Source organism: Cebidichthys violaceus, unplaced genomic scaffold (assembly GCF_023349555.1).
Source record: "Cebidichthys violaceus isolate CVI_PGR_0920_01 unplaced genomic scaffold, fCebVio1.0.p SCAF_174, whole genome shotgun sequence".
NCBI classification, from domain to species: Eukaryota; Metazoa; Chordata; class Actinopteri; order Perciformes; family Stichaeidae; genus Cebidichthys; species Cebidichthys violaceus.
This window is the reverse complement of record NW_027176345.1, coordinates 94037-119386: the sequence shown is the minus strand read 5'-3', so window position 1 is coordinate 119386 and position 25350 is coordinate 94037. Positions and strand designations below refer to the sequence as shown.

The following is a 25350-nucleotide window of genomic DNA, read 5'->3' as shown; positions in this document are numbered from 1 at the left end:
TATAGATTCTCACGTAAACTAAATCTCAATCAATACATTTTGCTTCACAGCTTGAATGATATGATGAAGATATCCTGTACATCAAATACACTCTTTACTCCTTTTTAAGAAATGTTAACTTTTAACACTTGTTTTTGTTCGCGATTGTGAAATGGCGATTTTTATTATCATAAATATTATATGATCTGTGCGGCACCTACAACAATAAATGATACTTGCAATTGTGTTTTTGGATCTCACTGCCCTGACATCCAAACAGTGTATTTTTATTTTCCCTGGGAATGTCACCCAAGACACCCAGTTCATGAAGCTGCAAATACAAAAGCTTTAATCAGTGAGCTGTATGCTCAAACGCCGCTGTATTACCTCATCCAACGATAGATAACATACATTTATTTCAAGTAGAATCTGCAAAATCATTTTTTAAATATCATTGGTATTTGCTTTTTCTCTTACTCAAACTTTCCCTCACCTCTAACCCTGTCTTCACCTCTCTGGAATCACATATCTATCACAGCTCTCTTTATCGAGGGCATCTACCTTTGACCAGTTGCAAAAACAATTTCTGCACTGAACACCTGTAAATGTTGATACATTCAGTTAAAAGCAGTTTTGAAATCAAACTATTAATTAAAATAAACTTTCATTACAAACAAAACTCCAGTCTCTTAGCAATAAGAAATGAAACAAACACACTATTATATCAACTGTATATATTATATAGGACTGTATATATACATATAAACACACACACCCACACATATACAGTGCATATCCGGCTCATACACACAACACGCCATTTTTGTTGCCTTCCCCATATTTGCCGTGTTTCTGTTTTGTTAGGCATTGCTAATACAAAAGCAGGTCTCTATATCCTTTACCCCACGTCCTACTTTACTACTTTTACTTCTGTTACAATTATTACTGCTGCTATTGTTGTTGCTCTTGTTATGATGATATGAATGATGATGATTATTTAAAGATTAAAACTGCATTTTATTAAATTAAAGTATGTTATTTTAGGGCTGCAACTCAGCAGACAATAGGAAATATATAATCCTTTTCATGATGATCTGTTATGATGTGTTGCAGCTGAATTCAGGACCATAAATGACCTTTTGGTGAAACAGTTTTCTGGTCCCTGAGTGCACAGATCTAATCAGAGAAGACATCGCCACACCACAAGACAGTCACCGGTTCATTGGGTAATAATTAAGAGCTTTGTGTAATGATTAAAATGAGAGAGATTCTCTTCATGCTGAATATTCACTAAAAGCTTAACCCTCCTGTTATGTTTGTTTTTTAGGTACAGCCATGATGTTTGCGGGTCAATTTGACCCGGTGCATGTTTAATCATCCAAAAGTGGTCAGAAACCAAAAAATCCTAATAAATATAGTTTGTACCTCATCACCAACTCCATTACTAATTGTACTAAATACAATTCAATCAGTATTTAGTGGAATGGAGTTATTCACCCCTCCATAGATCATAGTTCAATTAGGATAACTCATTCATTTTCATGAAAAATACATGTTCAAACAATTTTGTAGGTACTTTGGAAAAACCTAGATATAAATTGCATTAGTCTACCATAACATGTATTTATTTAAATTTTTTTTGTACATTTTGAAACTTTCTTTTTTTCATGGGGTGATGTAGATAAATAGAGATGTGACACCTCTGCTGTTCAGGGTATATCAGTTTCCTCATCTGATGGTTCATAATCAGTACCATTATAATCTGAATTGACTTCAAGATGGTCTTCATCTTCTATTTCACTGTCGTGATCAAGGATGTGCTCTAGAGCCTCCAGGGCTGTCATCTCTTTGTTTCTGTTGCTCATGTTGTCCTACAGTAAGCTGCTTTGTTGTATGCATCTGAGTGTAATGTTGGTAGGACTCTCAAGCAACCCTCCCCTGCTAAGTGTGGGCGGAGTTTTCCCGCAGGAAAATAAAAGGTTCCCGTCAAGATAGTATCTGTATTTCTCGCACAGGTGGGGTAGTGGGAAAGAGAGAGAGTGTGTGTGTGTGTGTGTGTGTGTGTGTGTGTGTGTGTGTGTGTGTGTGTGTGTGTGTGTGTGTGTGTGTGTGTGTGTGTGTGAAATGGGGTGAAACATGGTGGGAGAGAGTAAGAAATACTTTGTCTCACGTTTTCAAAGAAAGAAATGGTCTAAACTTGACACTTATGACCCCTTATAGCCTCCACTTTCACTGCCGGGTCACATTGACCCGAACATCATCTCTGTTATATAAACCTGCAGGGGGTTGTTGCAAATGCATGATATTTTATTTTATTTATTTTTTTAAGCGTTGATTACACTAATTAAGGCAAGCAGAAGAAGTTTCATAAAAAGTACTTTAAAATATTTTTTCTAGATTTTCAAAAATTTAAACGGGTCAATTTGACCCGGAACATAACAGGAGGGTTAATCTACATGTAGATATGTGTTGTATATATGTAGAACAACAGATGAGACGCCCTTCTGTCAGCTTTGATTTACTGCTACTATCGACTCCACCTTCTTATCTTCAAGGCTGCTCCTCAAATTAGTCAATAAAGATGATGATCTCGCCACTTGAGTGAGTCAAAGAGTAAAATAACAATTATTCAGAATTCATATGTCTTATGTACAGTTTTTTTTATTTCATATATAATACTTCCCACCTCATTTCAGTGAATATAGTGGATTATTATTAATGGATTATCATTGATGAGTTACACAAGATGCCTCACTAGGTATCTTGTAGCTACAGTGCTGCAGTCTAGATAGTCCGATTTTCCAGAAGAACAAACAACAAAGCAGGTTCCATTTGTATGAGATGTTTCTTTAAATTTAGAAAAAACACTTTGCTTTGAAATCAGTGTGTCACCTTGAGCAATTTACACTTAGTTCTGACTAATGTTTCAGAAAAAAGTTATGATATATTTATTCATTTGCATTGTGTAGCTATTTTGGGCAGTAATAAAAGTAAAAAAGTGTTTCTTTCAACTGGCTACACAGTATTTTAGTCAAATGATTGAGAGTAAAAGTACACTTGTCTCCATAAATGTCCTCCACTAAAGTAAAACTAAATACATGGAGATATAAACATCAAACATCAACAAAGTCAAGCAGCAGAGAAGACCATTTAAGGGTTGACCTTACGTGTCCAAGCATCACTGACATGAAGACTGAGGCCATGATGTCGTCGACAGTCTGTACCCGTCAAACACCGACTGTTCTCTGTCATTTGTCACCTCGTATTTTTACAGAGTTCTAGACCAGAGTTAAAGTTGGTTAAAGGTGACATTTTTTGGAAAAGCATCCACTCCCTAAAAAATGTGACCATTGGTTACTTAAAAAAAACGTATGGCAACAAAGTGACACTTAACATAATTGAAGAAATTTTGAGTTCTACGAATTTGATTAAAAAATATTAAATAAATTCACTGAAAGTAAATCCAAATCAATTTCTCAAGCAAAACTGAGGAACTGAGCAAAAGTAATTTAAATTTACTGATTATTTGAGTGAAATTAATATAAGCTTACTAAATATCTGGATAAATGTTTGGATTCATTTAATAAAATAAATTATATCAACTCATATTTTAACACATTTTTGCTTAATTCAACACATTTACATTGCTCTTCTTATTTATATGTACCTAACTTAATTCTTTCAAATATAAGTTTAAATCAGTATCACGGGGATAAAAGAAAACAAAGACAGAAACAATGTTTGTGTGCAATAGGGATATAGTACATTGCATAATGGCAATTTTGGCATAGCTTATTCGTGAGGCTGTCCACTTTTGGGGACAGCTTTAAAAAGTTTAGCTCGAGGAGGAGTTTGTGAAAGACTTCAGGCATGTACCTGAGCTCCTTGGGATATAAGATTCACTGCATATCCAACGAGCACGGATTAAGTCCTCGGAAAGTTACCCAGAGCAGTCAGAACGGTCATGCTCTTATTCATGATGCTGATGTCAGGACTTTCTGACGTGTCATGATGTTGTAGATGTCTTCATCACCATCCTGAAATCACATTTAGTATTTCAGACTGTACAGCTAACAAGAAGGTCCTTCCCAAATAGAGCTGTGCAGCAGTGGGTCCTAAAAGACCAAAAATATGTTTTTGCACTTCCAAGTAATCCTTTTTTAATTGGTTTGAAATAAGGTCTGTGGTTAACACAAGCTTAAGATATTTTAAAATTTTGTTCCACGCTATAAAATATGTCCGTAAATATACCTCTAAATTTTGTTGCTAACAAGTGGCTAAAAGAGAAAACCCCATCACACCATCCTCACATCATCATGTGCTTTGTCAGATTGGCTGCTGTGGAAAGGGCCCATACACTGAAGTAGGGCAGTAATTACATCTCTCCTTCTGTGGCCTCTTGTACTGAGAACAGAGGCATGAAACAAAACAATACAAAACCTACAGAGAACGTAATGTACGAAAGCTGAAAATGATGCTGCTTTTAACAGCAAGATACTTGAGTAAAAATTGTACTTGAGAAAATGAAATGCAGTGAATGTAACTCGTAACTACAGTAAGTACGCTTTTCATACATCTGTGCATTCAAATAATGAGGCCTATTTGCTCGGATATTTGCTAGCTGACAATAGCTTGTTAATGTGGGGGATGGATAAAAGCTTGGGTTGAGGCCGGGACACTTGGTCAAATTAAATTGGCTGGAATCTTAAAAGGGCTTTTTATACAGTATTCCTGGGAAAGTAACATTGAGCCGAGCACTTTTTCAGTCCTTTCCACGTTTTTAGTAGAATCAAAGACAATGCAGACTGACTGACTGGCTTTGAATCAGAACAGCAGGCCTGTCCCTGATGGTGGCAGATGATTGCTGATTGATGTCCATGTGGTGCAAAATACCGTGGGTTGATGTGTAAGCTGATTAAAACCAAAGACCTCTCAATGAGTGCAATTAATCAATTTTCTGCATCTTCTACGTTCCTGGTGAAATACAATTAGATTCTACTTAGAGATGCTGATTTTATTCAAACAAAACTGAGTCAAATCTAATTAATATATCAATGACATTTGTTTATTCAACTCAATTGAAATCAAAACTACACATAGTCTTTTTTTATTATGTATAGGTTACTATTTTTTATTTATTAAATATGAATTAAGCCCAATCACAGTTTTTGCACACCCAAAGAGAAGAAATGCAACTAATTACACACACGTCTGTGCAGACCACAGTTATCATGATTTAAAACCAGAAAGCTACTTTAAAAAAAATTCAATCGCTGTCCCAGTCTTTACATTTTCAATATATAACATCATTGATCATGTGGCAAATGGCTCTAAAAAAGTTCCTGTTCATCAGATTAAAGCAAGTAGGACTGTGCTGGAGGCTGGAGGGTTGAGTCAGCTCAGCTGATCTGTTAGTCAATCTTCCTCTCCCCCCCTGGCTCCCACCCTTGTTGTGAGTAGTTTATCTTAAGATCCCTTCCTGTTATACCAGTATAAAAATAAACCCACTTTTGGTTACAACTCATTTATGGTCTCCGCTTGTTTGTCTAAGCTTGAGTGGTACTATATGCTGTGATAATTTAATATTTTCAGGGGGATATCTTCAAAGTGATGCTTGAAGCACGTATTCAGTGTGAACATCATATAGCCTAACATCATTGAAGAACTGTAACAAGTTGATTCAAAATAAACATGAGACACTGTCAATGTGCTTATCTTTTCAAAGTCATTTAAAGGTGCAAAGTGTACTCCAAACAAACAGGGATTAGAAATTACCTTTAACTTCTGGGTCCATACAGTCTAAATAATTGGAAAATAAATAAATCATTTTTTTCTCCAAAATAACTAAAATGCATAGACACTAATTAGGGGCTGTACGGTCTGTGTACGGTTAGATAGTGTGGTGGAAAAAAACTATTCAATAATACAGAGTGAGTCCTATAATACTGAATACTGAAACAAGAAACATTGAAGTAAGAAGTTTGTCTTCAAATTATGGCCATATCTCACACATTTGAGGAGCAATATGAGTTATATAGTAGGGTTTATGCTGTTAAAAATATGTAATTCATTATTGACAACTAGACTGGCATTAAACATTATTGTAAAGTTCCAGAAACTACTGTATATCTGGAAACATAATGTACAAACCCTGAACAAAATAACAGCAGGTAACTGGATCTATAACTATATAACTGGATTTGTTAACTATGGCAAATTTAGCAAGATACACCCAGTGCCTGACGCAGGTGTCCATTTACATTTCCTCTTTTTAGCTCACTTGAAGCCTGTGTGGTCATCACTCGGTCTCTCTCACAGGGCAGAGTAGAGAGACAGGAACAGAGCTACAGACGAAAGCTAAACACAAAAGGAGAACTAGGCTAGAGGCAGCTGAAAAAGAGAGACAGACCAGAGAACGTATCTATATCAAGGTTGGATATGGCCAGGTTGGATGTCGTAGAGCCCTTTCATGGTTTGCTTTTTCCTGGACACCTGCACACCCAGGATTCCTTACAACTTGCTCTCAAATTTCCATTTGAGGACACAGATATCATCATTGTCTCTTATCCAAAGTCAGGTAAGAAGAGACGACCAACTGATCAGGATACATGTGTCTTCAAACATATTGCAACTAACCACAATGGCACATTGAGTAACTCGTTGCAGATATAATGTCAAAATGCATTTAAGTATGTAATAGTATGACTGGAATTTACATGACGCATTACTACACAGTATGCTCCTCTCATTTCTTTAAACAGGCACCACATGGATGCAGGAAATTGTGACTCTCATATCCAGCAGAGGGGACCCAAACGTGTCCAAAACTGTCCCAAACTGGGCTCGGGCTCCCTGGCTGGAGCATCATTATTTCACTGCGGTACTGGAGGCTTCACCCACCAAACCTCGAGTCATCACTACACACCTGCCACATCACCTGCTGGGCCCCACCCTCCAGGGCTCCAAAGCAAAGGTCAAATTTACAAGTTGATTTGCCTGTTTGGACCACAGCGTATAGACATAAACCAATAAATTGGCCTGGCCAATATGTATTTATTGCAGACATATCGGTATCAGTGTATATAGCGGCTGATAAGTATGATGAAATTGTAGCACAGAAATGCTAAAGGTTTTGAGGTGATGTAGTAACAGTGTCACTAGTTTTGAGACAGCTCCAGAGAGCTCCAGAGAGCACTGACATATTGTTTTTTTTAACTCTAAAAATGTCCCGCTCCATATGTATCTTGGTTAAAATTCTTTTATAAAAACAATCTAAGGGATCCGTATCAGAACTGAATGTTTATGATATTTGTTTATGTAAAACAAACAAAAAAATCTATCATTCTAAGCATTTTTGAAATTGGTGAAGCTATACTAAGTGCAGTACAAACATTTTGACACTGTTGCTCTGTGTCATTTCACAGGTCATCTATGTGAGCAGAAACCCCAAGGATGTGGTAGTTTCCTTTTATCACTTCCACAAAATGGCCAACTTCCTACCTGAGGCAGGCTCATTTTCTGAGTTTTTAAATCAATTCCTGGAGGGCACACGTGAGTTGACATCAGGACAAAAAGACATATTTACTTCATTTAATATTTACATTTTTTATGAGGATATATGGACTGCAGCTCAGCAGCCAAAAGTGCAATTAGTTGTGTTTTTCTTTGTTTCAGTGCACTATGGCTGCTGGTTTGACCACATTAAAGGCTGGACCAGTCAGACAGCAACTATGAACAATCTGCTTCACATCACCTATGAAGAGATGTCGATGGTAAAGGAGAATTGATGTATCACTCTCATCATAATAATTGTCCATAAACTTTTTACAATTTCTTATAAGATACTTATTTATCTTGTACCCCACTCACAAGAACTGGGGCAGGTCTAGAAGTTTATGATGTGAAAATGTTGTTTACTCACTTCTTCAAAGCTTGCCTTCAAAACACGCCTTTAACCTTCAAATCTTACTTCAGAGTTTATAATTATTTATTAAGCATTTCAAGGAAGCTGTTGCAAACTGCAATCGAGATTTTACTTCATGATTACTTTTTATATGAATGATTTTACTATCATTCGTCTCTTCTTCCTGCTGTCAGGACATAAAAGGTGCCATAAAGCGGGTGAGCTCTCATCTACAAAGTCCCTTGCTGGAGGACGAGGTCAACAACTGTGTGAAACACTGCAGCTTCAGCAGCATGAAAGACAACAAGATGGCCAACTACACTCTGGTCACTGAGGAGATAATGGACCATAGCAAGGGCTCCTTCATGAGAAAAGGTGGGGCTTTTTTCTAATGCTGATAAATCAAACTCGGTTGATTGATTGTGTCCTATGTCTGACAATATGTGATCCAAATTAAGAAAAAACAAAACAGTGGTTACCGAAATTGGAACCTGTTATCAAACCAAAAATTACTTTTAGTACAGTGGTTCCCAACTTGAGGGTCAGAACATCCAAAGGATCAATCTGAAGGGTCACAAGTTAAAGAGATCAATATTCTCATTACATCGGGACAGCAATCAATTGCTCTGACAAAAAGAGAGCAAAATTCAGTATGGCTGTCGCAGGCCTGTAATAAGCCCGTCCAATCATGTTTGGAGGGAGGCCTGAAGTGACGGGCTGTCAATGTAAGATAAGATAAGATAATCCTTTATTAGTCCCGCAGTGGAGACATTTACAGGATCACAGCAGCATAGTGGACAGTGCAAACAAGAGACATGGTAAAAAACAAGAGCAGCAAGTATTATAAATAGTAATAAACAGTAAAGAATATCAACTAAGTAAAAAAAAGTACAAAAGTCCACAATTACGAAATATAACTAAAAATAAAATAAAATACAAATACAAATATTATAATATAAAATAATATTATATATATATATATATATATATATATATATATATATATATATATATATATATATATATATATATTACATAATGTTGCAGACTTGTCGGTTTTCTTGCTAGATTTAGCAACTTTTGGAGCTAGTGCTGCCAGCTACTCTCAGGAAAAGGGTTGGCACCACTGGGCTGGTTTTTTAGGTTGGATCTTTTTTTTTTAATCTAGTAAAATCAACACATTTTCCAGGATGTCAAACTATTTCTTTATTATGGTTAGTTTACATCTGTAATGTCTGTAAACACATGAGTCAACAGGTCTATATTTAAAAGCATGATCAGTTGAGGAGGAAAACATGTTTGTGCTTGAATCATATATGCACATTTACCTGTAGTCTATAAGGTTTTATTTATTATTAAATTACGTATTTGCCAATTAATTCCTCCCTCTTCCCTCCCTACAATTCAGGTAAGATTGGAGACTGGAAAAACATGTTCACAGAGGAGCTGAATCAATATTTCAAAAGCGTCTTTGAGTCCAAGATGAAGGACTGCGCTCTACAGTTTGTGTGGGACGAGCAACATAAAGAAGAGACGCATGCTAATGAACAAATCCCACTGAAGAACACCCAACTGTGAAAAAAGCTAAATGAAGTTAGATATCATGTTGGATTGTGTGAGATGGATCACAAGTGGATGGTGTTCTCTAAGTTGTAGTTTAAATGAATAAAAGGCCACTTTGGGACATGTAATGCTCAGTAACCTTCAATGCTTTTTACATACTGTATATTGCAGACTCGTTTTTTTCAATTCACCTGTGTTTGATGTAACACTTGATGATGTATTCAATATTTTGATTAATATTATGCATGAATAAATCTCAGATCAACTGAATCCTCTTAAGCTGGACCACAACCATGGTCCAAATTATTTGTTTTTGGTGCACTTAAGGTTGCTAATGTGCAGTACAAGCAAATAAATTGGCAGTTATGTAAGCCGCACAACATTGAACAGAGGGGTAAGGACAGGTCAAAGGTTTTAATATAAAGCTCATCCAGAGGGCTGAGCTGTCCTTGTGTGTCTTGTCAATTCACACACCGAAAGAAAGGTGCTGTTCACCCTCCAGTTTCCATGCACTGGAGAGCTTTGAATGTGTGTGTGTGTGTGTGTGTGTGTGTGTGTGTGTGAGTATAAGAGCTAACGTGGTACAGATTGTACAGAACACACTGTGCTCTGTGACTGAACTCTGATAACTGGTGGAAAGGCATCAGTCTGGTAAAGGTTGATATGATTATTAATCCACAGAGGCTCATAGCTGACAACTGATTATAAAACTTAAATCCCGCGACAAAGACAGTTTGATGAACTCAAATCGTAGTATCTGTTATTAAGAGGTCAAAAGAGTTGTTCTCCCTTCTTACTAAAATCACAGCAAATAAAAACAATAGAATGTTATCATACTCCGTAAATGTCATTCTAATAATCTAACAGCACATATCCTCTGTATATCATCTGCTGGAATTTCCGTTTCTTAAGAAATATAGCGTCCTTGCACCACTTTTTGGCATGAACAGTGTGATGCATTGTGTTTTGTCTGTTGCAGAAATGTAGGAAGGACTGGAGGAATGATATATCACTGTCTGTTTGAAAAGGTCAGTTATATTTATCAGTGTGAAAAAGGAAATGAAACAGGAAATAATCCCAATTGTATTTAAGTTGACCTTTGATAACAGTTCAACTAAACCATGAAAAAAATCATCCTGTCTGGCCTCATTTGACATGTCAATTTGTCACGCTGTCTAATAAAAACATCTCAACCAAGAGCTTTTACATCAGTAAACCACAATACAACTTGAACTGTGAGGCTGAGTTGAGAGTTTGGTTGCTAAAATTGAGAGATAGATTTAATATTAGCTACAAAGACAAGCAGTATGATCCATGGGTAAATTAAAAAGGGTTTGGTTGCCTAGATAGGGTTAGAATATGATGAAAAAGACTGTTGGTCCTCAAATGAATATGAACAGATACAGGATGGTAGTTTTAAACCAGGAGACCAAAAAGGAGACTGAATAGTGGACTTTCCGTGCAGTTTTGGTGGAGGGGAAGCGGTCATGATGCTACAGTAGTATTTTCTTAGTGGAAACACTTTGTTTCAAGCTGTCGTTATTGTCAGTTGGGGTTGAATACTACAAGTTGGAAAATGAAAAAAACTCTGGTGATGTGGAGGTAGAAATAAGTGACCTTACCAGACCTCTATAGTCCGCTTGCCTAATTGGAAAGTAACAACATTCAAACTCAAACTTACGCAACCTTGAAGAATATCGTTTTGTCTTTTCAAAACGTGTTGTGAAAGCCAGAGTTCCTTCTTTTTAGAAAAATGATTTGTCTCTTCCTTCACCTTCTGACATTGATCTTTGTTAAACGTGCACCGAGTAATCGAGTTGACAAGGGCTCCGATGTGCTGTTGTATTAGCATCAGCTGCTAATAAAGTCCATGCATGGTCACACATACACACACGATTCTGGCATTTGTGCTTTTTGCTGTGCACACACAAACAAACACACACACACACACACACACACACACACACACGCACACACACACGCACACACACACGCACACACACACACACACACACACACACACACACACACACACACACACACACACATTTCAGCCATGTGAGAAGCTACTTCACACTTCTCTATATTTCCACTCAGCCGAGGGGAAGGAGGTTGAAGGGTAAAGCTGGTGTCACTCTGACGGTTCAAAACCAGACTGTTCAAATCTATAAAAAAAAAAGGTATCATTGTTGCTAGCCTGTTTTGACATTTGACATGTTGAGCAACATTGCTAACAGGATGCATATTTTTTTTCCCAAATTCTATTTATTATTTGAACTATTTCAACCATGTAAACTGATGTACACTGACGCCTTTGACTTCATAGCACATGTATAACATGTCCTCCTAAATGATTTGGCTCAGAAAGTGGGAGAAACTACCAGCAATACGATCTTTACAACTTTTACAGATATATTTTCAACAGACTTTCAAGACAATGTTTCGAAATCATAGCTCAACTGGACTGTCTCTCCTTTTGCTCTCCAGCTTTTGCATCATACCCTATTTATTGTTTGAAGTTTAGCTACAGAATATCACAAAGTTGTTGGTTGTTATGAATGGGAAAGTACCTGGAGGTTTGAAAGAAATTACGTGATATGACTCCTCTGGCCACCAGGTGGCTTTGTTTATCTCGCTCACAGGGTGAAGGCATTTAGGAAAGATCCACTGTGATACACTTTTCAAGTTCAACATGGATGCATCAACCGTTATATAGGCTCAAATGCGTCTTAAAGGTGCTCCAGTTTTACACATCAAAAGGTCAGTTTACTCATCATGGGGAGTACTACTCAGTCTGTGAAAACACGCTGTGTAGCTCTGGAGGGAGCTTTGTTAAATCTGGGGAAATTCCTCAATTTATACATGATTTGGATAATTTGGGCAGAAACAGAAAGTATGTTGCAAGACTGTCCCGTTAATACAGGTGTGAGCGGGAGAATACATAGTTTTTTGACCACAGTGAAAATATTGTTTTTCATAGGCGAAATAAATAAATATATTAAATAAGAATATTTAGATAAAAAAAACATGTTGTGAATTTTGGAAATTATTACATCTATCTTTTTGTGAATATGGACTTTATGACAATAATAGATAAATACAGAGATGAGGACCCAGCGCCACATCTATTGCTGTGTGTGTGTGTGTCTGTTTAAGACAGAGAGAGAGAGAGAGAGAGAGAGAGAGAGAGAGAGAGAGAGGGAGACAGAGAGAGAGAGAGCGAGAGAGAGAGAGAAGGTAGAAGCCAGAAGACTATTCAATTCAATTCAATTTATTTTTGTATACCCTTGAAGCTTCTGCACAGAAGAGGGAGTCCATCTGTCTGAAACTCATACATTTTTGGTGTAATATGAAAAAAGGAGCTCAGTAAAGCTGCATCAGTCCTTTCGTCATTGTTGTTGTTGGAAGAGGGAGGCATATTGACAGAACTGCTGCTGAAAGTGCACTGACCTTTTCTTTTTTGCTGTGGAATGGTAACATGACAACCCATGAGACGATGCTGTTGGAGAGGGTTGTGCCCACCGTAAACATCCAATATATCCATTCATGATATCAGAATCTCCCCGAGAGCACAACAATGACTGACTGCATTCATCCTGAATCCAAACTTCTTCTTAAAAGCTATGTTAATAAGCTAGCTCATCTCCAACAACGACGAGACACACTACAGACAGGAGGTCCAACATCTGGCTGAGTAGTGCTCAGACAACAACCTGGTCCTGAACACCACCAAGACCAAAGAAGTCATAGTGGACTTCAGGAGATCCAGGAAGACCACACCCTCTCCACTCTACATAAGTAGGGAGGAGGTGGAGAGGGTGGACAGCAGCAAATTCCTGGGGCTCAACATTACTGAAGACCTCACTTGGTCCCTGAACACATCACACCTGGTGAAGAAAGCCCAGCAGAGACTCTTTTCCTGAGGAAGCTAAAACAAGCTGGCCTGCCCCTTGAACTTCTGGTAAACTTCTACAGAAGCGTGATTGAAACCATCCTTTGTCAGTGATTTACTGTGTGGTATGCCAGCTGCACAGCAGAGAACCGGAGGGACCTGGCCCGTGTGGTCAAAACAGCACAGAGGATGCTGGGAGTTACCCTCCCTGACCTGGTCACTGTGTATGCTGGCCGCCTCCAGAAGAAGGCCAGCAAGATACAAGACTATCAAAACCCGGACTAACAGGCAGAGGAACAGCTTTTTCCCCAGAGCGGTTTGCTCCACCCCCCCCCCCCCCGCCAACTGATGAGTCGCCAACTCAATTTCGTTGTATCTTTTTATAATGACAATAAACATCCTTATCCTTATCCTTAAAATAAATAATAAGGCAGCTGAACACACTGTTTATGTTGCTTCTTAAATAGATGTTTTTTATCTGATCAAATAATTTCAATTTATTCATTCCCTTATTCATTACTTAAAGGGTTGCTGGCAACTATAAATATGTATATAATTTTTGCTACTGTAATAGCAAAATTAAGAAAATCTGAGTCATGTCAACTCTGACCAGGAGTACCAACTGTGGTTCCTCACCGATAAGAGACAGGTAATGAGAGCAGCAGATCTGAAGAGACTCACGGCGGTTGTCTCCATGAGAAGGTGTGACAGCCGAGGTTTAGTATGAGAAGAAAATGCTGCTCCACATTTAGAGAGGACTGCAGGAAACCACATATGACTGTATGCCCGGGTGATGGAAGTGTAAGAGGATAAAGAAGAGCTTTAATCATTTGCATGATCTGGTTTTGTTCACATCTAACAACACTTTCCTTCTTTTTTTTTCCTTCTTTATTTTATTTAAACGCAGATGTTCTTGTTGTTTCTAAGGTACACAGACAACCTTGAACCACTTGTACTTGCTATTTATTTCTCTTTTCCATTACAGCTGTAACAGCCTGTGCCTCTGTGATAAAACACAAGAAATGTCATGGTGCAACAGCAGTACAGCAGTTCCATTTTGGAGCCGATAAAAAAAGCTACATCCACACTGATATGGTTGTCCTACTTTCGAACTTGTGAATAAAAAAATGTTGATATGGGAAACTAACTATAATTGATTTTGGCATTTAAGTATCGACTGCTTCCAGAACTCTGAACTGCTGCCGGCATCTCTGACTTTGTCGTCTGACACACCAGATCTAGACTGTGGTATAAGTCTGCCATTGGCCTCTTATTTCAGCCAGCATTCTCCTCCACTTCCGTTATCTGCACTATATATTTTCAAGGGCACTCTCTCTGCATCCTCTGCCTAGCGCTGCCCAACTCGATTGTGATTGGTTTAAAGAAATACAAACAAGGCAAATACATTTTGTGAATCAACTCAAAAGGGTGAGGTGTTGTTCTTACAAACTACCGCTTGTTTTTTTTGTTTGAGAAACAACTGAGCCAACCAGTCTTTATGGGCGGCACTAAGAGTGAATAATATGGATATCTAACAATAGTTAGGGTCAACAGGTTAATCACTGTGCTCCATCACAATATTTAAAACTGCATACAACAAATAAACATAACTTCAACATGTTCGAGTTTAACATCTTAGGTACATGTTATTGATAGCGCCCTCAACAATGGACTTGATGGGAACCATCACAGCACCTCATTGCACATTATTGATTATTTAATCAGCATATTGTATTTAACAACAGGTATTCTAAACGCTGGCTGTTATCCACTGTAAACTGTTTTAATGTATGCTACCTGTGCAAGGACCACTGCTGGGTCAGTTTTATTGAATGCATTTATTAAAATTTAAAAAATGCTTTAGTCGGTAGAGGTGGAGCTACACAATAAATAGCAAATGTAGTGTAAAAATTGCAATATTTCCCTGTGAGGCGTAGATGTATAAAGTAGCACAAAATCAAAACATATCTCAGTCTAATGTTGCCTTCTTTTAGTGCTTAATTATGTGGTAAAACTGGTGACAAAAGTGACAGATCTGAGCTTGAACAGGACGCTCTTGTGATAGTGGAAAAAACAACTAAAATGCCATTTCAACTTCCTAGATCCAGATAAAAATGGTGGATTATTGTGAATAACTGCCAGGAGGAGAGAGATCAGCACTACAGTGGCTCAGACAGGACTTCCTAATATTTTGAGCTTATGCCCATTTGACGCTTGATTTTGTTGTCTGTTTCCTGATGATGTCAATTTAATATTTGAAGGGAAGTATGATTCATAATCAAGCAAGTAATAATAAAGCTTATCTTTGACAAATAAAAGACAGAGTAAATCCTGTTCAGGCAAGCAGTGGAAAATGGTCCATGAGGTGATACAGTACGACATATCTGTTGTAATATTGCCTTTTCAAACGCTTGGTGTGTTTGTGTGTCTGGGGTAAGTACAGTCAATACGAAGGTGGGTGAGGAAGCTCAGAAAGCTTCAGTTACCCAGTTACACATGAGGACAGAGTACATAACCTGGCAGCTGAGTACACATCACGCTTCAAACAGCAGACTGCCTTAGAAAATACCATTCATTTGTTGTGTTTGATGATTGAATTTACAGATGGCCGGTATCAGCAGAACAGTCGCCTCGACGCTGAGCTTCTGTTAAATGAGAAACTCTATCGACAATCACCGGACATGTCGGGATGAATGATCAGAGAGCACCGCATTCAGTGAATCTTAACGGAGTAGACTTGCTCCATGTTTTCTTTGCATATCTAATAATGGGTACAATAAAACTATGACACTGATAATTGTCATCATAAACTGATTATATAGCTTTACAGAACCAGTAAAGAATCTTGCACCAAATCTGTGGTGCAACATTTCAACTTTCAACATTTGAATAGATGCCTCAACAAAACAATGTTTGTTGCAGATGTATGACAGGAAAAAGTTGACGCACAGTTTTCACTGCATCTTAAATCAATCCTCAGGTTCACGGCTTTCAGATGATGTAAACTTCTATCTACCGCTTTCTCTCCCTAAAGATTTTTCCACAATGCCAACTTAAGTGTCGGAGAAACTGTTACCGCATAAACAGTGTAGTTACAACAGGTAAGATGCTTATTAAAACTGTGTCTATTTCAGAGGCGAAGAACACATAATTAAATGAGAAAGTATGGTCATACTTAGATGTGACGATATATATTAATCACTTGACATATAATTGATTTAATGGAAAATTAAAAAATGACTGACACCTACATACTTATGAGCACTGACTGAACAAGTTACATGTACATTTTGTTACTGTCTTAGGGGTTGGGCTTGTGACCAGTTAGCCACAAAGAAAACTACTATATCTGACTATATCTTCCTGTTTGTCTCACTTAGCAACTGATAAAAGCAGTCTCAATTGAGGTTTTACATAAAACACATATAGTCTTAAATAAAAAACACAACATTCATCATCCATGCTAATTCTGGATTAAACCGCAGTGAGAGACTGTTCGTGTTTTGACCTCAGTTGTTGCTCTGCAGGAGTGATGGAGCCAGAGAGAGTACATTCTGAGACTGGTTGAGAGTAATAGCCCTTGACAGGGATATTAATAATTTAGAAGCCATAGAGGAGAACCTCATGCACCCTGCTGCAGACGTGCTAAAAGTACTTCCTTCAACAGCTCCACTTTTGTTTGAAAAAATGCCCAAAATCTTGACTGAATAGCTGAAGAGAGAGCTTGTCTCAAAATCTCTTTCTACTGTCAAAATTATATCACTGACTGTGAACCAAGACACAGTCATGTATGGACTGCCGGCCCGTGACGGACTGATGTTGTGATGTGTAAACTGAGCCTCCCAGTTAGTGCCTCAAGTGAGGATTTGAACCTTCCCAACAAATTACTCCAATCAGATCCTTTAACTTACAGTTTTGGGGCATGGTTATAATTGGGAACCGCTGGGGAAATACTGTCTGTGAGACCCAAATCAGAGTATATAGGCAATAAAAGTAAAAACATCCACAAGTCAGGCTGTCAAAAGCTAAGATCCAGTGTGAACCTTGTCCTAGATTCTACAAAGTCTCTGAACTCTACTGGGAGTGTTACCTGACCTCACTTGAACACTATTCTTTCCAAAGATAGCACTTCATTTTGTGTTTTGATGATACTGGTGGAGAGCACTGTCTAACACGTTGGGTCAAAAATCTCCCAATCATTTCTTCAGGGGTTTCCTTTCATTTGTCACCGGTCTGTAGCTTCCGACCCCTGGAAGCCTCCTTATGGATCTCACTGTGGTTATGAGACACAGACGGCCTGCCCACATTCTTACCCTTAACCTGAACCATCTCTCATCTCTGAACCAAAACATAACCATTTTCAACTTCATGCCTGCCTAAAAATTGTTTAATCAAGACACATTTTTTCATGTGAACTGATATGTGAAATCTCCACGATCACACTGATGCTAATAGAGTTGGGACAAATCATCAGAAATTCAAATACATTTTCTTTTGATGTTACACATACTAGCACCAGTATCACAACATATTAGGCGTAAGTCGTTGCTTCATGGCAAATCCAATACTTGCTCTGCGTGTGCCTTTCATGCACTTTGTTTCACTATCAAAATGTCTGCAACAGGTCAGTTTAATAAGTAGTTCTGCTTTAACTATGAAGGGCTTCCTAGTAAAAATACGCAACAATGTTTTCTGTGAAAAAAAATCATGAAGCATATATAATTTATAGTATATGTACAACTCTCCTTGGAAAGATCAAGTGATTATACAAAGACATCATATGTGAGAGTCACTGTTGAGCACCATGTGAAGTCATCAGCAGCTGGTCAGGAGTGAAGAGACAGTAATCTGATGTCCCGCAGACAAATCAAGATGTGACATTTTTGCAACAGGTTTATTGGTTTAAGTCAGCAGTAGTAGAATCTTTATAGCTATAATTAAAATATCAAATTACACACACATTTGAGATGACAGTAATGAAGAGTGTCATCCTCTTCGCTCCCATTGCCTCAACCTGAGATTATATATTCTTATTATACTACTGAAAAAGACTGAGAGGAATTCAACAAGTCGTCTCTGCCTTTCACTTGTGATTGTTACTTCCCTTTTATCTTTCTCTACCGTACTGTACTGGCTGGACAGGTAGCTGTCATCACCCCACTTTTTTTAGCATGGAAAAAGCATTTGTTGTTGAGGCAGTTCATGATCTGTCAGATGAGTGGACACATCTGTCAGACAAAAATATTTTTCCAGTCCCACTACTACTGGTGGGGGGGGGGGGGGGGGGGGGGGGGGACCCATCTGTGAGCAACACTTGAAAACATCAGATTCTGAGTTGTGTCATTCATTTCTATTCCATCGTCGACTTTTGCTTTCACGCTGATGACTGCACATGATGAAATGAGTCAACTTTTGAAGCCCTCAAGTTCTTTTTGAAAGTTAACTGTGTAACAGTGAAACATGTAATGTGGGCACAGCAGTTGACTATTAAATCAAAGAGGCCTCCAAATGAAATGATTAAATATAACAGGGAGCTGGATTAATAACAATGTCACACTACTTCCTCCTTTATAATTACTATTGCTGCTGTAATGTAAACATGTCGTTTTTGGTCATTTGCTGAAAATACTGATATGATGCTGTTGTTCTTCGGAGGGCGATTAGTGTGTATTATGGCAAACAAGAAGAATTTCAAATACTGGATTTTTATATATTTTTTCCTCTCTAATCAAAACATTCAAGTGACAGAACACAGCATTTAATAAAATGCACAGATTCTCGGACATTACAATGATTTCTCTACAAAATCAAAAGAACAAAGGCTGAGGCTCTATGGCTGCCATGAGTGCATCTTAGACATTGCATCAGAGCGCAGAGCAGGTGATTTCTCTGTATCGCCTCTGATGACACTGTGGATCCAGGGCAAATACGAGGAAATCTTCATATAGACTCCGTACTTGTAGCTCATGCAGGACTTGTCATATGAAAGGATCCCTGCAGCGTAGATGTCCCCATTTTCAGCATCTGTGACAGCCAGAGCGCTTCCTGCATCGCCAAAACATACATTTTCCTTATGCTTGGTGGGTCCGGTGCAGAACATGTTGTCGTCTACAGCTGGTGTGAGCTCGATACGTTCATATTCTGCCTTACAGTCAGAGTGATTGGCCAGGGGAAGTACGAGGTGTTTGAGTGATGTAGCAGGGGTGAGGAAGATCCCCCAGCCCCAGCCGGTGATGACCCCTGACCCCCCCACGGTGTCTGCCAGGTCCTGGCCTCTCTCTGGCAGAGGGATGGGGGTAACTTTATCGCTCATAACCACAGGGTCCTTCAGCTGGATCAGAGCCAGGTCATTGTCCCACTCAGATTGGTTCTGGAAGCCTGGATGGAGAACAACCTGCCGGAGGGAAGGTAAAATACCAGAGATGCATGTTTGGTCTTTACTCTTTTCATTGTCCTTCAATGGAAATGCAGTAGCACAGCAAACAAAATATGTCCCATCTTATTATATAACATGAAATAGGTGTATGAATAGATTTATTTTTTCAACTCTGTTAAACATGTTCTATATCTTTTTACTGTCCAGATTTATTATTTTTACCTCCACACTTTACATTTTTAGATTTTAGTCTGGTGATATTCTATATTTTTGTTCCAGTCAACAAATCCCATGAAAAGATCAAAAGCAACAATGATTTAGTTTGTCATACTGTTCCAAATATCACAGCCTATCTGTGGCACTCAGTTCCAAGCCCACCTGTTCGTACTGAAGACAAATGTCTTTAAAAACTAGTCAAGAATAAAGTATAGCGGGGTAAATGGTGTACTTGACTGGGACTATTTGTAGCCGGGGATTTATACACATTCGGTGCACTAGTGAGTATTGCTGACATCAGGACGGTGTAAAGCAACTATTCCCAAGCCACTAGGGGACCTCAGAGCACCATCTAGTTGGCCGTAGGGGTACTGCTAAATGGAAAGATTACATTTAATAGAATAATTTAGGTATCTTTATATCTAAATGTGCTCAAGAGTAAAAAAAAAAAATTCAAATTAAAATGCATAATGATTTCAATAATTCAATAAATTATGTTGGAATATCATCACACCAATCCCAACACATTGTCAGGAAGAGACAAACCTGTTATGCCACGGTTAGCTAGCTAACGTTCCCAGGCAGTGAAACAAAATGGTGCTCGGATTTTGATATGAAAAAGTGTTGTGGGAGACAACACTGCGTCAGTAAACACAACAAAGCATGTGGTGAGAAATTATGACCTAGAATACATTACATTTTCATTCATAACGGCAGGCAGTGATGGTGAGTGCAAGCTAAATATTTATGTTGGACATTACAGATGACAAACCACATTGTACTGCTCAGTTTATTTCTCATTTTTTGTTAGGTTTGTCTCTCATTTATTTGGGAAGGTGATCCTCTGAATTATTTTCAACAATCACAAATGGGCCTTTAGTTACTAAAAGTTGAGAACCCCTGGTGTAAAGTATGTTGGCTCGACTCAAAATAACCTACAGTGGCCATGTTCATAGTAACGAGGCAAGGAACATGTACATGTCATCTAGCGGGATCAGTTAATTCTGTTTTTGGTCTTTGCATGGGATTTTGTCGATACCTAGAATATTGCGAGACTTATCCTTGAAAGGATTACGTGCTCCTTTATGGCTGAGAAAATCCTCCTACACTAGTCTCATACATCCTGAAGGCCTAAATCAAGGCCGTTTCTCTCAGTTCTTAAAAAACAGACAATGTTGCTTCGACGCTGTAGCTGTGTCACACTTGCAAAACATGAAATCAAATTCTGATAAGCCATCTTCTCATGATTGCTTAATTACATGTGGTGGAAAAAATGATGTGTGGAGAATAGAAATGAGTCATCAACGTAAGATGCACAAGACATCCATTTCTCTCTCTATTTGCTATAATGTTGTGGCCATAAAGATACAGTATGTTATTAAAAATAGATATACATATCTATATATTTCCTGCATTGCAGGACTGCATTGTAGGGATCTATAGAAATCCGGCACACACTAATGACGAACAACATGTGTTTGAATTGCGGCTGCTGTGGCTTGAACATGGTTGCATAGGGAAAGGTTTGTATTTCAGATCAAATGTCTTTCTTGCTCACCTTCACTACAGCAACCTCTCTGGAGACATTAGCTTCTGCCCGCTCAGTGATTCCCAAGTACACTTTAGGAAGGACAGGATCTTGACGCTGAATGTCCAGTCGACTCTTCCTGACAAACAGGTTCCTGCCAGCCGTCAAAACCCAGCGCTCAGAGATTAGAGCACCGCCTGCATAGCCCCCGTCCAGCACACTGTCGGCAATGTAGACCATGGCCTGCCAGGGGACATGAGGAGCCAGGGTCCCCCCAACCATTCTTCTGGACCGGAGTGACGCTAACCTGGAGGCTGGGAAACAAACAACAGGACATATTTATTCATATTGTATATACGCTATCTATATCTGTGTCTATATACCGTTTGGTTTTTGAGTGTTCTTCTTACATCTGGTTCAAATCTTGTCTACCTGGTAAAATTCAGACTTTTGTTGTAGGTGGTTTAAAATCAAGTGGTTGATAAAGGTGATCCACAAGGACTAAAATTAGGGCTCCTCCTATTAACTATCACCATCTTGTAGGCCACTGACTCCACCACAAACCAGACTTTATCCTAGTTACAGTCTACTTTTTTTGATGGCATTTATTATTAAACTAAAAGCTCAGTCTGAACTAGATAGAGAACTGGTATACATTTCACAAAAACAACCTTCAACGTTCCTTTTCTTTTCAAATCTCAATGAGTCCTCCTGAATATATAAAGCTTAGCTAACTAACTAAAAGATTAATTACAAGATGGCTGTTTTGAGCTCAGATATTAACGCTTCGCCAGTTTGAGTAGTTTATCTCTGTGTGTAGAACACTGTTGACAGCATTTTTGTTCTAACCCGTTAACCTTCTCGTAGAAGTTTAATATATTTAATAAAATATGGTCTCCTTGACACTATGGTTATCACATAAGGGTGTCCTCCAGAAACAGTGGCCTCTAATTTATTTATTATGATGCCAAGAAGAAAATCCATCCACTCGCTGTGCTTTGATCCACAAGTCTTTTGTGTTACTGAGATAATCATGAAAACTGGTGAGTGATCTTCTCTTCAGAGTGATGCAACATGCTTAGTACACAGATGGCTCCATTCTGCACTGTAAAAATGAACTATTCATGATTATTAACAGTGTTATTCTACATCATGACAGGGTTTATTTACCAAGAATTATTTCTGGTGTCTTGTTTAAATCAATGTATTAAAAACAGTTAGCTTTTTCTCATTATTTTCGTCTTTTTACTGACAATTAGCTTCTTTTTAATCAACAAAGGATTTATCAACATGCCTCCAGTCAGTTTAGTCACATCTCTTAGCGGCCTCTGACTGCTGGGTTTACCGATATTTTTTAAGGGCTGTTTGAAGAGAAGCAGAGAAGCAGAAAAAATAAAAAATCCCTGTCAGATACTTTAGCTTTGTAGCCAAATGACAGACACTATCTGAAATGAACAGTAATAGGCCAGCCCTCAGACATTGCAGGAAAGCCTGTGTCATTTCATGCAGGAGTTATCCATCTGAACAGCAGCCATCGAGCGGCCGTTAGTGTAAAAAAGTAGCTTCAGAAAACTGGAGCCTTTAGTCACTTGGACCCACTTGAATATGTTCTAACCGAAAAGGCTGCTGTTAGGATCTCTAGTTTAGGCACCATAGACCCATGTGGGGTTATATATTCTGACTGTATACCTACAGTATCCCAGCTTAAATGTCTGATAGTCTGTAGGATGTGTTTTTGTAAAAGCCACAATAACCCGTTTAACCTCAGAGTACGCTATTAATTGAGTTGCCGGGTAAAGATCAAATAGTAGCCACTTTGTGTCGGTTCGTTGGTCCGCCACTTTGGTCCAGACTGAAATATCTCTACAATCATGGGACGGGTTTCCATGAAATCGGGTACAGTTAACAATTGATCCCAGACGATGAATCTGACTGACTTTAGTGTTCTCCAGACTTTTCATCTAGCGCCACCAGCAGGTCAAATTGTTCCCTTTCAGTTCACTTCTGGTGAAAAATCTTGACTTCTACTGATTTGATGAGCTCGAAAATTTTGGACAGACATTTATTGTTCCCAGAAAATGTGTCGAAGGAACTCTGATGATCCCCTGACTATTCCTCTAGCAGCACCAGGGAGTTGATGGGATTGAGTGAAATGTGTCCACTTATCTTATGGGTTAGAGTGGAATTCCCTGCCTGACTATCTAATACATATACAAACTCAATATCCACTTGTAAAATCTCTTAAAATCAGTTATTTGTTTTATGGCTTCCTTTTAACTGATGGAATGTTTTGAAATTTTTAATAATTATAATCTAATTTAATCTTTCACTTTTGATTTACTGTCTTTTATTCTTAGTTTGACTGTACTGCATTTTGTAACTGTATTTTTGAAATGGAGCTAAATAAATATTTTATATCAAAATTAAATTTTTAAAAATCCCATCAGCCCATCAGCCTCAGCTGTACTTTATTATTAATGCTAATCAGGACATGTTATCTTATGTTATAATGTGGTGAACATGGGACACATTACCTACTAAACTTCAGCATGTTATCGTTGTCATTGATAGTAGCTGACATTAGCATTTACCCCAAAACAACACTGTGCTTAAATACAGCCTCAGCTGCTGGTGCTGTATGGCTGTAGACTTATCATACACATGGAATATTGATGTAAGAACTAGAACTTGTTTTTTTGATTAAGACACCATGCCTATCTGTTTATAGCATGTTTGTGTTTGTTAGCGTGTGCTACCTGACACAGAGTGTTTCATCCTTTCTTCGGTTTGAGCCACACAGGCCCATGCTGCCAAGAGGAGCAGAGTCAGAGAAACCCTTCAAACAACAACAGATTCACACAATTAACAAACACTAAATGTTTCATTGTCCATTTAAGGATCAAAAACGACAAATTTATTCAAGTATTTGATTTACTAGAGCTCACAAATCATTTCTGGATCATTATTGGAAAATTCAACCAAGTTAGATTGCATTTTAAAAAGATATTAGATCAGTTCTTTTATAGTCAAATTATGATTATACTTACAGATTGTAACTCTTTTGCTTTATTGTTAAGGCTCATCTAGAATGTTTTTAGTCCTAAATATAAAATATTTGAGACTAAGGAAGAGATTTACAATCAGGTGTATTCAGGGAGATAAATGACAAAATAATATTTTAACTTACCACATTTTGTTGATAATATTCATCTTATGCAGTGATGGCAAAATCTCTTCTTGAGTGTGCTGCACATTTTGGAGCAGGGAGTATTTATATCTGTTGAGATATTGAGGGTCTGCCAGGGAAATTTGTGCTTGGCAGAAAAAAATTGATTCCTGGAATCTGAAATGAAGGTTTGCGAAATCTCAGTTTCACCACCACAGGTTTATTGTGTAATAAACATAATTCAGCTCAGTCTGTAACATTACAATGTAATGTCAAAAATACTACAGCACAACATTTCTCGTGAACGTTTTCATGGTTTTGATCGTGTGGTAAAAAACATCCTGATCATGTTTTAAATCATATGAGTTGAGTTATGGTAGATACAGCTATTATTTACGTCTTTAGCTCTTCTGTGGTGGATCCTGTTTTTGATTGTAATAGGATTTAGGATTTTGCAAAGTAAAGCTACTTCAGAAGTCAGTGTTTCATTTGCAAAAGAATACGGTTGACACTTTGTACCGTTTCTGTTTGTATCATAGTTTTGCATCAAAGTTTACCACAAGTAAACAAGGCTGGCTGATCAACATTTCCATTTCTTGTGGATGAGAGGGTAATGATATTGGAACACAGTGTGCTGTTTAATTTGTTATTACGTAAAATAAATCACATATTGCCTCATGCGAGCAGGGAACAAATAGACACAATGTTCAAAATCCTGGCAATAAAT

At 38.1% G+C, this 25350-nt stretch overlaps 2 protein-coding genes across 2 annotated transcripts; one reads left to right on the top strand and one right to left on the bottom strand.

Annotated features, from left to right (window-relative positions):
• Window positions 1–6313: 6313 nt before the first annotated feature.
• Window positions 6314–9705, top strand: sult5a1 (sulfotransferase family 5A, member 1). The gene is made up of 6 exons (XM_068712796.1): window positions 6314–6556; window positions 6741–6952; window positions 7404–7530; window positions 7654–7751; window positions 8077–8257; window positions 9291–9705. Exons 1-6 carry the CDS (start codon window positions 6418–6420, stop codon window positions 9458–9460), a joined length of 927 nt encoding a protein of 308 aa, XP_068568897.1. The 5' UTR covers window positions 6314–6417; the 3' UTR covers window positions 9461–9705.
• An 8512-nt stretch (window positions 9706–18217) lies between these two features.
• hp (haptoglobin) lies at window positions 18218–24699 on the bottom strand. Its single transcript, XM_068712808.1, has 4 exons — window positions 24645–24699; window positions 24214–24293; window positions 21488–21771; window positions 18218–19731 (listed from the first exon to the last, which is right to left on the bottom strand). The coding sequence occupies exons 1-4, from the start codon at window positions 24665–24667 to the stop codon at window positions 19168–19170; spliced, it is 951 nt and encodes a 316-aa protein (XP_068568909.1). The 5' UTR covers window positions 24668–24699; the 3' UTR covers window positions 18218–19167.
• Between the last annotated feature and the right edge of the window lie 651 nt (window positions 24700–25350).

Coding starts and splice junctions, on each gene's coding strand:
- sult5a1 (XM_068712796.1), top strand. CDS start 6,418: ATGGCCAGGTTGGATGTCGTAGAGCCCTTTCATGGTTTGCTTTTTCCT. Junction 6,557..6,740: donor TGTCTCTTATCCAAAGTCAG/GTAAGAAGAGAC, acceptor TTCTTTAAACAG/GCACCACATGGATGCAGGAA. Junction 7,752..8,076: donor CCTATGAAGAGATGTCGATG/GTAAAGGAGAAT, acceptor TCCTGCTGTCAG/GACATAAAAGGTGCCATAAA.
- hp (XM_068712808.1), bottom strand. CDS start 24,667: ATGAATATTATCAACAAAATGTG. Junction 24,294..24,644: donor AATATTATCAACAAAATGTG/GTAAGTTAAAAT, acceptor TGTTGTTTGAAG/GGTTTCTCTGACTCTGCTCC. Junction 19,732..21,487: donor GAGAGGTTGCTGTAGTGAAG/GTGAGCAAGAAA, acceptor TCCCTCCGGCAG/GTTGTTCTCCATCCAGGCTT.